Consider the following 16255-nt stretch of genomic DNA (forward strand, 5'->3'; position numbering starts at 1 on the left):
CGGGATCCCAAGAACCAAGCTTTATGGGTATTAGCTTTGCTAGCCTATTCCTTGGCACATGCATTGCATTTATGCATTAACCTAGAGACTTCTATGGTTTAGATTATGCGTTTATAAATGCTAGCATGTTATGTTAATTCAAGATGTGAATTAGTTATATGTTTAAATGATGTATATGCATGCTATTTATACTGAGATTTATTCTCACCGGAGCTATCCGGCTGTTGCTTTGTTTGTATGTGTGCATTGCATCAGGTTGGGGGCATGATCAAGCTAGAGTTGGCTTGGATAACATCAAGAAGAGTTTTAGCAAGTGAGGACTTGGGTTTAGCAGAAAGACTTGTACTTGTATTACTTATACATATTAGAGAGCAAGAACCATTATAGAGGTTGTTTATGTCAAGTATAGATTTTTACTTGAGAATTCATGTATTCTAGACCACTTGATATTAGTTTGAATGCATGTAAATATATAGAATCATGTTGAAAGAGTATATGAATGTTTGAGATTTGATATACCATGTTTCATAGTTGGAATGGTTGTTTTTATCAGCAAATGAAGTCTGCAGCATTCTGAAGCAGAATAGCTCGCTCGATCGGTAGAATATGCCGGATCGAGCGAGGCCTTTATTTCCAAAGCAGAGAAATCAATTTTCTTTCTCGCTCGATCGGTAAAATTTCACCGATCGAGCGAGACCAAAAATGTTGCAGGCCGAGAGTTTTTATGTTGCGCTCGCTCGCTCGGGCAAGTTTCACCGATCGAGCGAGACACTGTGTTTGAAAAAAAAAAAAAATTTTTTTAGCTCTTGGTTTGAATATTCTTTTAGGCTATGATTAATTTCTTATTAATCGTTTATTTCCCTAAGATGAGTTTAGCAACCCGAGGTCCCCACACCATCCATTTGAGGATGACATGTAGTAGAAAATATCAATTTAGTACCAAGTTTGCACCACAACGTTTTCCAAAATTAGCTCAAGAAACGAGTATCCCTATCAGACACAATACTCCTAGGAATGTCATGCAATCTAACAACTTCATTAAAGAACAAATCCACAACATGAGAAGCATCACCAGATTTATGGCAAGCAATGATATGTGCCATTTTAGAAAACCGATCAACCACAACAAAAATAGAATCCCTCCCCTTCTTAGACCTTGGTAGCCCCAAAACAAAATCCATTGAAATGTTTACCCATGGTTCACTAGGAACGGGAAGTGGTGTATACAATCCATGTGGTTGTCTCTTAGACTTAGCCTTTCTACAAGTCACACACATCTCACAAATATTCTTAACATCATGCTTCATATGTGGCCAATAAAAGTGTTCAAAGTTTCATAAGTTTTAGCCACACCAAAATGTTTCATCAAACCACCCCCATGGGATTTCCTAACAAGTAACTCACGAAAGGACGATTTAGGCACACATAACTTATCTTCCCTAAACAAGTAACCATCATGCATGAAAAATTTATCCTTTGGACCATGCAAACATGACGCATAAATATCCCCAAAATCAGGATCACTAGCATACAATTCTTTCACATACTCAATCCTAAAAACTTAGAATCTAAAGTAGATAAAAGTGCGTACCTTCGTGATAGCATCCGCTACCACGTTTTTTTCCCTTGCTTGTACTTGATAATGTAGGGAAAAGTCTCCACAAACGCCACCCACTTGGCATGTCTCTTGTTCAACTTTTGTTTTCCTTTAAGAAGCTTCAAGGATTCATTATCCGTATGAATCACAAACTCCTTTGGCCTCAAGTAGTTTTGCCATGTCTCGAGTACCTTCACCAACGCATAGAACTCCTTGTCATAGATAGGATAACTCAAAGATGCCCCACTAAGCTTCTCACTAAAATATGCAACTGACCTTCCTCCTTGCATTAAGACACCTCCAATCCCTACACCTGATGCATCACATTCAATTTTAAAAGTATTAGAAAAATCAGGCAATACAAGTAAAGACGCATTAATTAATTTTTGCTTGATAATATTAAAGGACTTCTCTTGCTCCTCGCCCCAATAGAATGGAACGTTCTTCTTGATAACCGCAATCATGGGCGCCGCCAATGTACTAAAATCCTTCACGAACCTCCTGTAAAAACTCGCAAGCCCATGAAAACTTTGAATTTGACCAATGGACGTAGGCGTCGGCCAATCCCGAATGGGACCCACCTTTTCTTCATCAAATTTCACACATTATGAACTCACAACAAAACCAAGAAATACGAGCTCGCTTGTACAAAATACACATTTCTTCATGTTATCATATAAATGTTCAGCACGTAATGTGAATGGTACATCCCTTAATTGTTCCACATGGTCATCCAAGTTCTTGCTATACACCAAGATATCATCAAAATAGACAACCACAAACTTTCCAATATATGCACAAAAAACATGATTCATGAGACGCATAAAAGTACTCGGTGCATTAGTTAAGCCAAAAGGCATAACCATCCATTCATACAACCCATACTTTGTTTTAAATGCAGTTTTCCTTTCGTCCCCCTCTCTCATCCTAATCTGATGATAACCACTCTTAAGATCAATTTTGCTAAATATGATAGCACCATGCAGTTCATCTAACATATCATCTAGTCTAGGAATAAGATGCCTATACTTGATGGTGATGTTATTTATAGCCCTACAATCAACGCACATACGCCAAGAACCATCTTTCTTAGGTACTAACAACACAGGTACAACACATGGTGACATCGACTCACGCACAAAACCTTTATCTAAAAGTTCACTTATCTGTCGTTGCAAATCCTTAGTTTCCTCCAGATTGTTTCTATAGGCTGGACGATTCGGCAATGCACTCTCCCAGGTACCAAGTCGATTTGGTGCTCAATCCCTCTCAAAGTTGGTAATCCTTGAGGTAGCTCCTCCGGAAATAAATCATCGAACTCCTGCAAGAGAGAAACAACAATGCTTGGAAGATCTCCGGCTATATCACTTGTGTTAAGGAGTATCTACTTATAAAACATCAACACAAGTGGGACATGAGTCTTCTTCATCACTTTGAATATGTTGTGTTCGAGTAGCGGCTTTTGACCAATCATTGAGCAAACATTGGGCTTCCAAGTTTTTCGGCCTTAAGCTAGAACGTCTCTCGTCCAATGTATTTCCTCCAATACTAAATTCTTGCTCCACTGCAACTGTTGAAACCGGACAAGTTAGAATTTCTTTTGCCATTATAGCCAAAATTGGATATATTTGTGTTTTTTGCGACCACCATCTCAAAATATCGAAGTTTTCCTCATCTGTATCACTAAAATCAAAAGTAGTGGTAAAATAATTCTCAAGTTCCTGACTGAAACTTGAGGATCCTCGTGGACGTTTCGTCCGTTCCCTTAATAAAAGTTGTGTTTTAGTAAGTTTAGAAAAAACATTACTAGTTGCAGTGGATTGTGTTTCATGTGAAACAATTTGTCCACCATATTTGATGTTATATTCATTATAAATATCAAATAAATGAGTTTTAATATTAAACAAAATCAATGAGATAGAAGGAATCGTTTCCGCAATAGGCTCCAAAGATTCATAATATAATGTTAACATGTCGCTTAAGCCATCTAATTTAAGTCTAGAATCTAAAACAAAAGCACATAAAAAATTTCAAAAATGAGCAAAAAATATTTTTCCCATTTTGCTTTCATGACGAGAATACATTGAGATAAAACACTATCATTAGAATTAACATGTTCATAAAAAATACAAGCAATATTGCAAGAATGTGTTAAAACTAAATGTGAAGTAGGGTAATAAACACCGGATAATTGGTCACTAGCATCATTAAAAACTTTTAAAATTTCACAAATACTAGTGCATATGTTCCATTGATTTGAAAACAAATAAATATCACGAGCTTGAACAAATTGATGAAAAAATGTACATAATAAATCTTTATATTCAAAAGAGGATAATAAAAATTTATATGTTAAATTCCAACGAGTTGGAACATCTCGTGCAAACCACTTAGGCTTCATACCATTTACTCTACAAAATTTTCCCCATTGCTTCATAACTTGGGGGTGCGTCCATAAATAATGAATAGCGTTTCTAATTGGTTGAATATGTGTGCCTAAATTTTTTAGCCCATCTTGAACACACAAATTTAAAATATGACATGTGCATCTAATATGAAAAAATTTGCCACCTAGTGATGGTTTACATATTTCAATAAGCTCACTAATACTAGAATTATTTGCACTAGCATTATCAAAAGACATTGAAAAAACTTTGGTAGTTAGACCATATTCTTCTAAAATAACAAATATAAGTTGCAAAATATTTTGTGCCGTGTGTGATTCGTTGAAACATCTATATGCAAGCAACCTTTTTTGAATGTTCCAATTATTATCAATCCAATGATATGTAATACCCATATATGAACAACTTTGCCAATGATCACTTCAAATATCGGAACACAAAGAAACTTTATTATTCAAACTATAAAATTCCTTAATTAATTCTTTCTTTTGATCAACGACTAACTTTTTCATTGTGCGTTTGAGACTATTTCTTGGAATACGTCTAATAGAAGGATTTGCACTTGTAGAAAGCCAATTTTCAAAAGATAATTTATCACTAAAACTAAAAAAAAGTTATTCAACCGCACAAAATTTAGCCGTTTCTTCTCTAAATCTAGCTTCGTTATATTTAAATAGTTGAGATTCATTACCCGATTGAGAAGAGAATGCCGGAATTTGAGTTTGACCACGACCAATACCAATTTTCACCGGATGATTTTTCTCGATATGCCGCGTCAAAGTTCCATAACCACCTCCTTGTTTAAATTTGTAACATTTTGAACAATATTTGCATTTGGCTTGCAAATCACCGGAGGGAAGCGTCACCTTGTCGAAGTTTTTGGTGAAGATATCGGATGTCGGGCGAGGCACCGCTCGAGTTTGTCTTTGAGAGGCCGCCGGATCGTTCATACTTTCTTGACTTACATGATGACGTGGTGGTGGAGGTGGTTGTTCAACTTGTTGTCTTTGTTGCGTCTCTTGTCGAATTTCTTGAATTTCATCATCGGAATATTCAAGATCAAATCCATCGACATTGAATTGAGGATACTCGACCTCGGGTGGTATGATGCTTTTTTCCTTTGTCAACCCTACGACTTGATCCTGCTCCGGACATTTGTAATTGTATAAATATGAAAATAAATCAACAATTGACAATAAACCAATGATCGAAACTTGATATTTTTGATAATTCAAGAAATTAAAAGGAATTGAGAATAGAGAGAATGAAGAGAGAATTGTGTAAACAAAATGAAAGGAGGTTGGGGGTATTTATAGATAAAAAGTAGGCTTTTTTTTTTTAAAAAAAAAAAATAAATTGCCGGTTGACCCGGCGGGTCGAGCCGGCCAACCCGCCAGGTCGGGCGGGTCGACAACGGCCACAAGATCGTGGCCGTTGAATGATCCAACCGTTGAATGATCCAACGGCCAATTGCTAGTGGCCGTTGGATCTGGGCGCCCTGATGGGCGCCACGTGTCCAACCCGGCGGGTCGGACCCGTGCAACCCGACGGTTTGACCCACCGGGTCGTCGGTTTTCCCTTAGGAAAACCGGGACCGGACCGCCTAGTGGCCGGTCCGGTCCCGGTTCCGGGTAGGGCCCGTTGACCCGGTTGACCATGGGCCGGGTCCGGGCCCAACCCGGCCCTTGGCCAGGTCTACCTGCAAGTGCACGGTGTCAAGTTTTAATAAAGTGTGAGTAGAGTATCGTTCCCACGAGAAGTAAAATGAAAATATTCAGTACTTGTAATTAAAATAGTCTTAATTTTATTTAAAAAATAAAAGTTTGAGATTGTTTGCAGAAAAATAAAATGAACAAAGAATTTCAGCTAGCGCGCACACAACTTCAACAAAATACCAATCAGAGGAAAAATGGTCTAGAAGTTTTGATTTTACCTGGTTTTGACAACAACTACTCCTAATTAAATTATTTTCATGAATTTTATTCAATTAATAGCTTATAACACTTAATTATATTATTTTCCTCTTCCGAGCAACAAATAATGTGTACCAACTAAGATTCAATATCAATATCCCTATTAAAAATCTAGTCTTAGTGATATGTGAAAAACGATGTTCTTTATAAGGCTTCATTAACGCTATACTCTCCCGAGCTATATAAACAATTAACGGTGTAATTTCTATTGATCCTATTCAAAATTCCCTCTCCCGAGTGCCAAATTCCAAATAAATATAACAAATCAATTATTGATCAAGTAATTGAAAAAACAATCAAATCTAGAAAAACAATTAATCTACTAGAATTCAATCCAAAAATATCAAAAATTAGTAGAAGCTTCTCAACCTGGCTACGTCAACCTCTAAACTAATAAATTTAGTTCATTATCAAAATATTGGAAAAATAAATCATGTTCATGAAACTAGACATCAAATCAATAATATAAATTCAAAATAAAGAAAACAAATACGTAGTCGGTCTTCCGTGTCCGGTCGATCGATCTTCGTATTTGTTGATTGATGTTTTTCATGTTTTGCCCAAATTTCTCTCCCAAAAGTTCACGATCAAGCCCTCTCAATTTTCTCTTGTGATGTGCGGCGGCTTTCCTACAATTCTGCTTCAGACTCCTCCTTCTATCGTGCACAAAAGCCCAATAAAAAGCCCAATAAAATACGAAAGTTTCTTTCCCGATAATTAAAATACCAAAAATTTTGATCGGGGCGGGCGCTGAAGATATTCCAGATGGGCACGCACAAGTCTCTGACTCAATTTTCCAATCTCATAAAGAATAACGTGATTGCTCAGCATTAAGCGCAATAGCTCTTGAATATTCTCAATAGCGCTTAAACTAAGCGCTTAAAATGTTTAGCGCTTCTTCTTCTCAAGTTAGCGCTTTCTCTCTCTCTCTCTTTCTTTCTTTCTTTCTTTTTTCTTTTCTTTTTTCCTTTTCTTTTATTCTTATTATTTTCTTTTCTTCCTTTGCTTTTTTGTTTTTTGTTTTTTATCTCTTATTCTTTACAGCTTCTTTTCTCATTTTTCTTCCTCTTTCCACAAAATCTCCATAACTTTCCTACATCCACACAAATAACAAAACAACGCATAAATCTGCTCGAAACCAACAATTAACAATTAAAATCATAATTAAATTAAGTATATAAAATACTCTTATCAGTGTCCATGAGCAATGGATTGGTATTAGGACTGAACGATAGAGATGATATTTCATAGTTAATGAGCTGTCCGGATGTCTTTTCATAGAGATTTTTGCATTCCTTCACCCGTGCTCCTTCCTCCATAGATTCTTGAAAAAATACCAAGCTGTCATCAGCAAAGAACATATGAGATATTGATGGACAAGTAGGTGCAATCTTTACCCATCTGAACAGTCCTCTGGATTTATAAGCATTAAATAAAGCAGAGAGACCGTGAGCTCACAGAACAAATAGATATGGAGATAAAAGGTCACCTTGACGTAGGCCTCTGCTTGGCTTAATTGGTCTAGCCACTTGTTGGTTTATTCTGAAATGATAAGATACCGTTCTCACACATTCCAGCACCCTTTCAGTCCAACTGGTATCGAACCCCAACCGTCCCATCATCATCTGTAGAAAATCCCATTCAACCCGTTCGCATGCCTTACTCATATCCAGTTTCAACGCTGCATACCCACTGCGGCTAGTTTTCCTGTTCCTCATCAAGTGCAGTAACTCGAACCCCACTATGATATTATATGTAAGAAATCGACCTGGAATAAAAGCACTTTGTGAATCTGAAATGAGCTTCAAGAGAACTGGCCGAAACCGATTAGTTAGGGATCTAGAGACAATTTTTTAGCACACATTACAGAGGCTAATCGGCCTGAAGTCCTTGAGAAGCATTGGATCCTTCACTTTAGGAATGAGTGTGACTAGGGTCTCGTTCCATGCCTTCAAAGAAGCTCCATCATTAAGCACTCGAAGCACAGCCTTCGTAGTATCACGACCAACTACGTCCCAAAACTTCTGATAGAATAAGGTAGACAATCCATCATGTCCTGGGGCTTTATTAGGATTCATATTGAAGAGGATACGTTTAACTTCCATATCTGTGAACGGGGCACATAGAATCTGATTCATGGTTGTATTTACTTTCGGCTCAACTGTTTCTAGCACCCTTTCTATAACAGCCCCTGATGGGCGTGATGATGTGAACAATGTCTCAAAGTATTTCATTACAATTTCTGACATCTCTCTGTCCTCCGTACACCAATCACCGTGGCTTGAAACCAAGCCAGTTATGGTATTCTGCATTCTTCTAGAGGAGGCTGAATTTTTTTTCAATAAATAAAAATTTGATACATTTTTATATATTGTATGCTTGAAAAAAACTATTGTATATTGATATAATACATTTTCATTATTTCATGTTTATTTAGTAAAATTTTGATTTTGTAAAATGATTTTTTTGTTGTTGTAAATATACTTCAAATTTCTATAACCAAAATTTTAAATTTAAATTATATACAATTTTACAATTTGCTATTATGGTTTAAATTAAATATTAATATTATTGTGTTTTGAATTTTTATTTAATTATTTTGTTAAAAAAGAAAAAAATAAATAAAATCGAGTTGGTTCATGTTAACTGGTTTAGTCGGGTTTGGGCTGACCATTTTTGTGCTGAGAAAATTTTCTGTAGTATTTTGCGACAACCCTACGCGAACCCAACCGACCTACCCGAATTGACATTTTTTGAAAAAAAGTTTATAAATATTATACACTTTATTCAGTTTAAAATTGTAAAACAAGGGGAATAATTTTATTTTGTTTGAAAAAAGCCTAAAAAACTGGATTTTATTTTATTTAAAAATACATCAAATTCTGGTGCTGATATGAATCTAATTGTCAACCCTCAAATTCCTGTTAAAAACAAATAAAAATAGTGAAGCCTCAAATGACTATCGAAAAAGGGCCCAGTCTTAATCTTATCTTAACAATTAAAAGCCCAAAATTAAAGGCCTGTGTTCATGAATTCACGAGCCCATTCAGATATTAACGTATCCTCTGTCACAGCCCGCAAACTCAAATGTTTGAAATTTGAATTTTCCAATTTGCCTTGCCCACTTCACTCACTGAAATAAAATCATTTGTCTCCTACTTATGATTCAACGGTCGATATTTTGTTAATCTCCATCCCTCCCTGGAACTCACGCTCAAGCAAAGATTCGCTTGCTGTTGGAATTTGATTTTGAGCTGTGTTATTGGATCTGCGTTCGTTTCTGATTGTAAATTTTGTGTTATTTTTGTAATTTTGCTGAAGATATGTCCATGTCTCTTGTCCATTTAATCGATTGATTTTAATGAAATCTTTATTTCGAATTCAATCTGCTTAGGTTTAATCTAGCTGATTAAGTTGAATTAGGATCATTATGCTTGAGTTTATTAGCCAAATCATCAATAGTATCGTTCTTTTGTTGATTGATTTGGTTTTGTAACTGTTTTGTTGTAATTGTTGTGATATTAAAGCATTGTGTATTTTTGCGGATGGGTTATCATTGAAAGGCTAAAGTGAATATTTTTTTAGAAAAAAAAAAAAAAAACAGTGACAAGCAATTTTTCGCTCAGTCTTCAGCTGGATTTTGCTCTTCTTTCTTGTTGGTATTATTTGTCTGCGATATGAGGTTTGAGAAGCACGTGTCATTGACAGGTAACTAGTAGACTTTGAAATTTAGTGCAACCAAATAATTTTCAGATAATAGATATTGCCGTAATAGCTTGCTGCTGTTTCTTGAAGGAATGTTTCTCCATATTTTACCCACCTATCGGACTTTACTTGCCTTGTCATTCTTGTCTGTGTGTTGAAATTTTTTTGCGGTTTATAGTGATAACAGGAGATGGATTGTGCTTGTGATCTTATTTTTTAATGCTCGAATGGTCAGGTAAAGTTGCCTTCATATGTTGTTGATGGGTGACAGCAACCGGGTTACACAAATGGAAACAACATGTGGCTCTCTTCTAACTGAACTGCAGGTTTTATTTTTTAACTTCTAATATAAACTCATTGTTGTAGATAGCACGTCTCTGGGTCATAGTTATTTTTCAACTATATTTACTTTGTGGCGAATCATTCAGATAATATGGAATGAAGTGGGGGAATCTGATGCTGAAAGGGACAGATTGTTACTTGAACTTGAACAAGAATGTTTAGAGGCCTATAGAAGAAAAGTGGATCAGGCAAACAAGGGAAGAGCTCAGCTGAGGCAAGCTATTGCTGATGCTGAAGCAGATCTTGCAGCCATCTTCTCAGCAATGGGAGAGCGGCCAGTACACATTAGGCAGGTTAAGTTTCAAGATCACCAAGTCTTGAGTTGGTTATTAAATTCTGATGATACTTGCTCCTTTGTTTGTTGAATCAACAAAAACATTGACTTATTTTTTAACATCTTTACTTGGAATGAAATATATTACATTTTACCTTCAAAGGCTTTCATGATTTCTAATTCCTACATATTAAGTTTTACCACGAGCAACATTATCTCGTATGCTAATAGAAATCAGTAATGCTTTTAGAACGTTTACATATCGAGAAGCATTGATGAAACTAAGAAATGAAATTGTTATGGTGTCAGAGTTTTTATATCATTATGGGGCGAGTTAAGGGCTGATCATAATTCATGATGTTATGAGGCTCGCTAGAGAGAACCTCTCGATCTCCTGTTTTAAATGTTGGTTAGGAGAGAAATTTAGACCTCGTAACATAACATTGTGAATAATTTTCTTGATAATTTTATTTCCAAAGATCACTCTCTAACTATGAAATGATCCTGTTTATTTAAAACTTAAGTAAAGAATAAGATAACAAAAACTCCTGCAAAAGATTATAGCTTAACAAGCCTTCATATTAGTGAAATGGAGGCTCATGACAGAAACTTGCACCTGGGAAATTCTACTTACCGCTATTAGTGGTCTTTCTTTCTTCGTGCAGTCTGATCACATCCCAGCAAATTTGAAGGCTGAACTCACAGCTATCCTTCCACAGATAGAGGAGATGCGGAAGAGGAAATTGGATCGTAAAAATCTATTTGTAGAGATCCTGGAGGAGATACAGTGTATTAAGAATGAAATCAATGGGTCAATTGGCTATGCTTCTGTTAACACTGTAGTGGATGAAACTGATTTGTCTTTAAGAAAGCTTGACGAATTGCACAAAGAGCTCCAGGTTCTTCACGAAGAAAAGGTTCATCTATCTATAGCTTAATCATCTATTGAAACTAATTTTTTTATAATTTTCTGCTGATATATTAACCCTTTTCTTGCAGAATGAGCGCCTGAAGCTGGTGATGGACCACCTGAATTGTTTATACTCTCTGTGCTCAGTCCTTGGTCTAGATTTCAAGCATACAGTTAATGAGATTCATCCAAATCTGGGGGATTCTGAATCTTCAAAAAATATTGACAGTGACACGATAAAACAGTTGGGGTTTGCTATACAAAGTCTGCGAGAGACCAAAATTAACAGAATGCAGCAGGTTTGTTGATTTAATGATATGTTGTTTGTCCCTTGTGAGTTATCATGGTTTATGTTTTCCATGAGGCAGTATTTCTCGATTGTCTGTAGTTGCAAGATCTTGCGACTTCACTTTTGGAGCTTTGGAATTTGATGGACACGCCCGTTGAAGAACAACAGACATTTCAAAAAGCTACCTGCAATGTTGCTTCATCAGAAGATGAGATAACAGAGCCAGACATGCTTTCTACTGACTTTATTACTTATGTGAGTCAATTTTATTTTTTGTGGTGCATTGGCTATGAAAATTCCTTTGTGTTTACACCTTGCATGGTATTTTAAGCTTTAAATATGTGAAGTTGGCTCTAAAGAACTGTTTGATAGAAGATGATGCTGGCTCTAAATGTAGCGTTAATAATTTATTTGCCAGGTCAAAACAGAAGTTTCTCGATTGGAAGCGTCGAAAGTGAGCAAAATGAAGGAGCTTGTTTTGAAAAAGAAGGCAGAGCTAGAAGATATTTGCAGGAAAGCACATTTAATTACAGGATCAGATAGCGTAGTGGACATTGCCATTGATGTTATTGAATCTGGTAGTTACTTAACATGATTATTTCTCTGTTCAAAATAATTCTTATTTGACTTTCTATTTTTGGTTTTATCCACCTAGGAGCAGTTGATGCTGCTTATGCACTTGAACAAATTGAGATTCAAATAGCTAGAGTTAAAGAAGAGGCTCTTGGTAGGAAGGAAATTCTTGAAAAGGTTGAGAAGTGGAAGACTGCATGTGAGGAAGAGAGCTGGCTTGAGGAATATAATAGGGTGGGTTGTTTTTATATTTCGCATTTGGGCACACATTGAGTTGAACCTTTTCAGTTTTTAATATTTCCATTCCCCATGCAGGATGATAACCGTTATAATGCTGGGAGAGGTGCTCATCTTACTCTGAAACGAGCTGAAAAAGCTCGTGCCTTGGTCAATAAACTTCCAGGTATGATTTTCATATCTCAGATGGAGGAGAGAGGCCAACATTTTTCAGCATTCTTAATTAATTGTTGTAGTTCATGCGAATTTGTCATTGTCATTGCATTCTTTTTTTGCTGGAACAGCGATGGTAGAAGCATTAGCTACAAAAACAGTAGCATGGGAAAATGAAAAGGGAGCTGATTTTGTTTATGATGGTGTAAGAGTCTAAGAGCTACCTTTATTTACTTTGAAATGTAGGTTTAACCATTTCTTTTTATATTTGGAAGTAATAAATGCCTTTCACTTTCATATTTACGTCCAGGTTCGTCTGCTTTCAATGCTTGAAGGGTATACACTTTTACGGCAAGAAAAAGAACTCGAGCACAAAAGACAGAGAGTATATATATATATCCTTTCCTGAATTTTACCGCATTCTGCATATAAATCAACAATTTCTGTTTCGCTGTGTGGATGCCCACTCTCTTCTCTGTGTGATATTCGATCAGGATCAGAAAAAACTTCAGGGACAGTTGCTGACAGAGCAAGAAGCTCTGTATGGTTCAAAGCCAAGCCCCATTAAGAACCAGAATGTGAAGAAAGCTCCACGATTGTCATGTGGTAGTGCAAGCAATAGGAGACTCTCTCTTGGGCCAAAGCCTGATATGCCACATTCAGCTAAAGCTACTCCCAATATACGTAATGGTAAAAAAATGGAGCGTACGAACCAAGACCGAACAAGGGATGATGGATTTACAACACTCTCGTCTGGTTCATTTCTGGATGTATCTGGTCTGCTCGCTCCTCTAAATTTTTTTCAATTTAAAGGCAAAAATAATTAAGCTTAATCTTTGTCTATATATTTAACTCGACGTGGGAGTGAAATTTGTTAAGACATGGACTTGGACCTGACGGTTTTGGGGCTAGCTCGAGGGGGAGGTTTATCTTTGTCTATATATTTAACTCGACGTGGGACACAACTAACACACCAACACACTTAAAAAATGAAACGACTAGAGCGTGGAGAAACTAACGGGATTGTCGGATATCTTCAAATCATGGCATGTTGTCCATGCCATGTGGGCATGGATGGATAAATTGCTCGTCCTTTTAATCTTTCTCAATTTCTTGATTTCAGGGAGGATGGCTGTGGAAAAAAAGGACACACTGAACACATCAAATGCTCGTGAAATAGAGTTGCCAATGATACGAATACCATTTTCTCCCATTTCTTCCATGGATTCCTCAAAGTTCAACGCAACAAATACAATGGAAGACTTGAACAAAAAATACGATACGCCACAGAAGATACTCACACCATTCAGTACTCCTTTCAAGATGATTTCTACCATTGATGAAGAGAATAGAACGCCCCAAACAATGGTGATTGCTGCGGTACCTTCGACTCCTTCAACTGTATCTGTCCCAATGAAGATGGCCATAACACCCGGTCCATCTATTGCCAAGTCAATAGAAGATGAAACGGAATACTCTTTTGAGGAGAGGAGAGCTGGATTTGTGTTGACCAGATCACGTCAAATGAATGTGATACAAGCTTAGATAATCTATGTATCGACCATAGTTCGATTTAATTATAATTAATCGATATTCATTCATTTCTTGGATATTGAGACCCTACATTGCCTGTTCAACTTCCATCTTGTGTATATAGTCTTGTAACTACAAAACGTGGATGAGAATGGAACGTCACAACTCTCAATTGTTCTTTAAACTACAAGCGTATAAAATGGAGAATGGACTTGCAGAACTTGTTCATCGGCTAGATGCCATTTAGTCCTAGTCCTAGATGTAAAAAACGCTTCGATGTACTATGACTGACATAAGTTTGATTTGTCATTTGTGTAGTGGTATTGTAACATCCACAACAATTTTCTCAAGTAAATTTGCATGCATAATTAGAAAAAATAATTAATTTAAATTAAAAAAATGCGATTAAATGAATTTTATGTGTTATTATGTGGATTATGTGAAGCATTTGAATGTTTTAAATTTTATTTTAGCATTTAGCCGTCATTATGAAATTTATAAATTTATTTGAAAAATATCATTTTCCAATCGGGTAGACCTACGAGCTCTCAACGACTGCCTATACACAGGACAGTCGCCCAGCTCGCCATCTCGTCTGGGCACCATCCAACACCTCTTCTAGCTTCTCCTTCCGGCCAACTCTGGTCGTCTCCAGACAATTTTAGATCTGGAAGGCCGCTCAACCATCACCGCCCTTTGTCTGCAACTTCAGATCTGGGAAAACCATCATCGTCCCTCTGTTTCCATGGATAGGGTGGTGGGTAATGGGGTGGTTGGTCGGTGGATGACGGGCTTGAGCCGGCGGCGGAGAAAGTCGGTGCACGAAGCTTTCCGGAAGACATGCACCATCGGCTTGGAGAAGATGATGGGAGTTGCATTCTTCAAATCCCAATTTCATTTAAAAAAAAGGCACGCAAAAACTTTATTAATTTTTTTTTTTTAAAAATAAAACAAAGACACATATGGCACCCCATGTTCCCCTGCAACCTAGGGTATACGAGAACAAAATCGTATATATATATATATATATATATTATATTATATATATGTATAGGAGCCCATTTTCACAAAAATAAGCCAGAGTTTTTAAAAGGCTTTCAAAAGCCCATAAGACTTTATTCCATAAATTAGAAAATTTTATCAGATTTATTAGTGGGCTTAATAGTGTTTTAGCTGGCGCCCCAAGTTCTAGGGTGCAGGAGAACAAAATCGTACATATATATATGTATATATATATGTGTGTGTGTATAGAAGCCCATTTTTACAAAAATAAGTCATTCTAAGAGCTTTTAAAAGGCTTTCAAAAGCCCATAAGACTTTATTTTGTAAATTATAAAATTTTATCAGATTTATTAGTGGGATTAATAGTGTTTAACTTGGAGAGTGGGAGATGGAAAATCAATCAAAATATTTGAAGATCAGTGGGTCCCAAGTCTACATTCAGTGATCGAACAACCTGGGATACCCTGGGAGTTGGATGATACGGTGCATACTCTGATCACTGAATGACAGTGAAATTCTGATCTCATTTTATCTAAGTTTAATCCCTATGTAGTTGGTGAAATTCTCAAAATCCCACTTTTGTGCTCAGGGGTGGATGACACTCTGTTTTGGAGATTTGATTCTAAAGAAAAGTATAAAGTGTGTGATGGTTTTCGATTCCGGCGTGGTCTTTTCTCAGCTCCAGAATATCAGTCGATACACTCCAATGAAAAATGGTGGAATTTTATATGGAGCCTTGATATCCCACCAAGGGTTGGATTATTCTGGTGGAGACTTTCTAATGATTGTATTCCTACTAATAAAAATCTGGCTAGACGCCATGTGCCAACTGGGGAATCGTGCAGTTTGTGTGGTTTCTTTCAGGATTCTACATGTCATGCCTTATTTTTTTGTACGACAATCAAAAATCTTTGGAATTCTACTGGCTTTGCACAAGTTTTTAAGAGGCTCACTTTTAATTGTACTCTGGAGTTCTGTTGGTATATGAAGCAAAAGCTTCCCAAAGAATAGTTTGAAAACTTTGCAATACAAACATGGGCGGTGTGGAAGGAAAAAACAGAATTTTTTGCATGGACAAGGAGGGAGTTTGATGGCTGTTTCTGTTGCTTGGAGTTTGGTCTTATTATCAGACTTCCGAAAATCCAAAGAACAAGTGAAATTTAGTGTTGGAATTGTGGGGGAACATTAAGAGAATTCCTGGAAGCTGCCGAATAGAGGATCACCGACAGTGAAAGAGGAAATATGACTGTTTAGTATCAGTG

The 16255-nt window shown here is 36.6% G+C and overlaps 1 protein-coding gene across 4 annotated transcripts; it reads left to right on the forward strand.

Moving 5' to 3' along the window:
• The first annotated feature begins 9126 nt into the window (after positions 1-9126).
• On the forward strand, positions 9127-14068 carry LOC140864971 (65-kDa microtubule-associated protein 3-like). Of its 4 annotated transcripts, none has more exons than XM_073269432.1 (13): positions 9127-9247; positions 9916-10006; positions 10109-10315; positions 10962-11213; positions 11296-11505; positions 11595-11750; positions 11914-12073; positions 12151-12302; positions 12384-12471; positions 12590-12663; positions 12769-12843; positions 12953-13235; positions 13582-14068. In XM_073269432.1, exons 2-13 carry the CDS (start codon positions 9932-9934, stop codon positions 14001-14003), a joined length of 2154 nt encoding a protein of 717 aa, XP_073125533.1. In that variant the 5' UTR covers positions 9127-9247; positions 9916-9931; the 3' UTR covers positions 14004-14068. The 4 variants fall into 4 exon arrangements, with proteins under 4 accessions (XP_073125533.1, XP_073125534.1, XP_073125535.1 ...); XM_073269431.1 differs by having other exon boundaries at positions 9162-9261; XM_073269433.1 differs by having other exon boundaries at positions 9154-10006; positions 12157-12302.
• The last annotated feature ends 2187 nt before the right edge of the window (positions 14069-16255 follow it).

The sequence above is a fragment of the Henckelia pumila genome, chromosome 4 (genome assembly GCF_033568475.1).
Source record: "Henckelia pumila isolate YLH828 chromosome 4, ASM3356847v2, whole genome shotgun sequence".
NCBI classification, from domain to species: Eukaryota; Viridiplantae; Streptophyta; class Magnoliopsida; order Lamiales; family Gesneriaceae; genus Henckelia; species Henckelia pumila.

Excerpts from the sequence above, each read along its gene's own strand:
- LOC140864971 (XM_073269432.1), top strand. The coding sequence starts at position 9,932 with ATGTTGTTGATGGGTGACAGCAACCGGGTTACACAAATGGAAACAACA. Across the intron at positions 12,664-12,768 it reads CTGATTTTGTTTATGATGGT|GTTCGTCTGCTTTCAATGCT; the intron begins GTAAGAGTCTAA and ends ATTTACGTCCAG. Across the intron at positions 13,236-13,581 it reads TTCATTTCTGGATGTATCTG|GGAGGATGGCTGTGGAAAAA; the intron begins GTCTGCTCGCTC and ends TCTTGATTTCAG.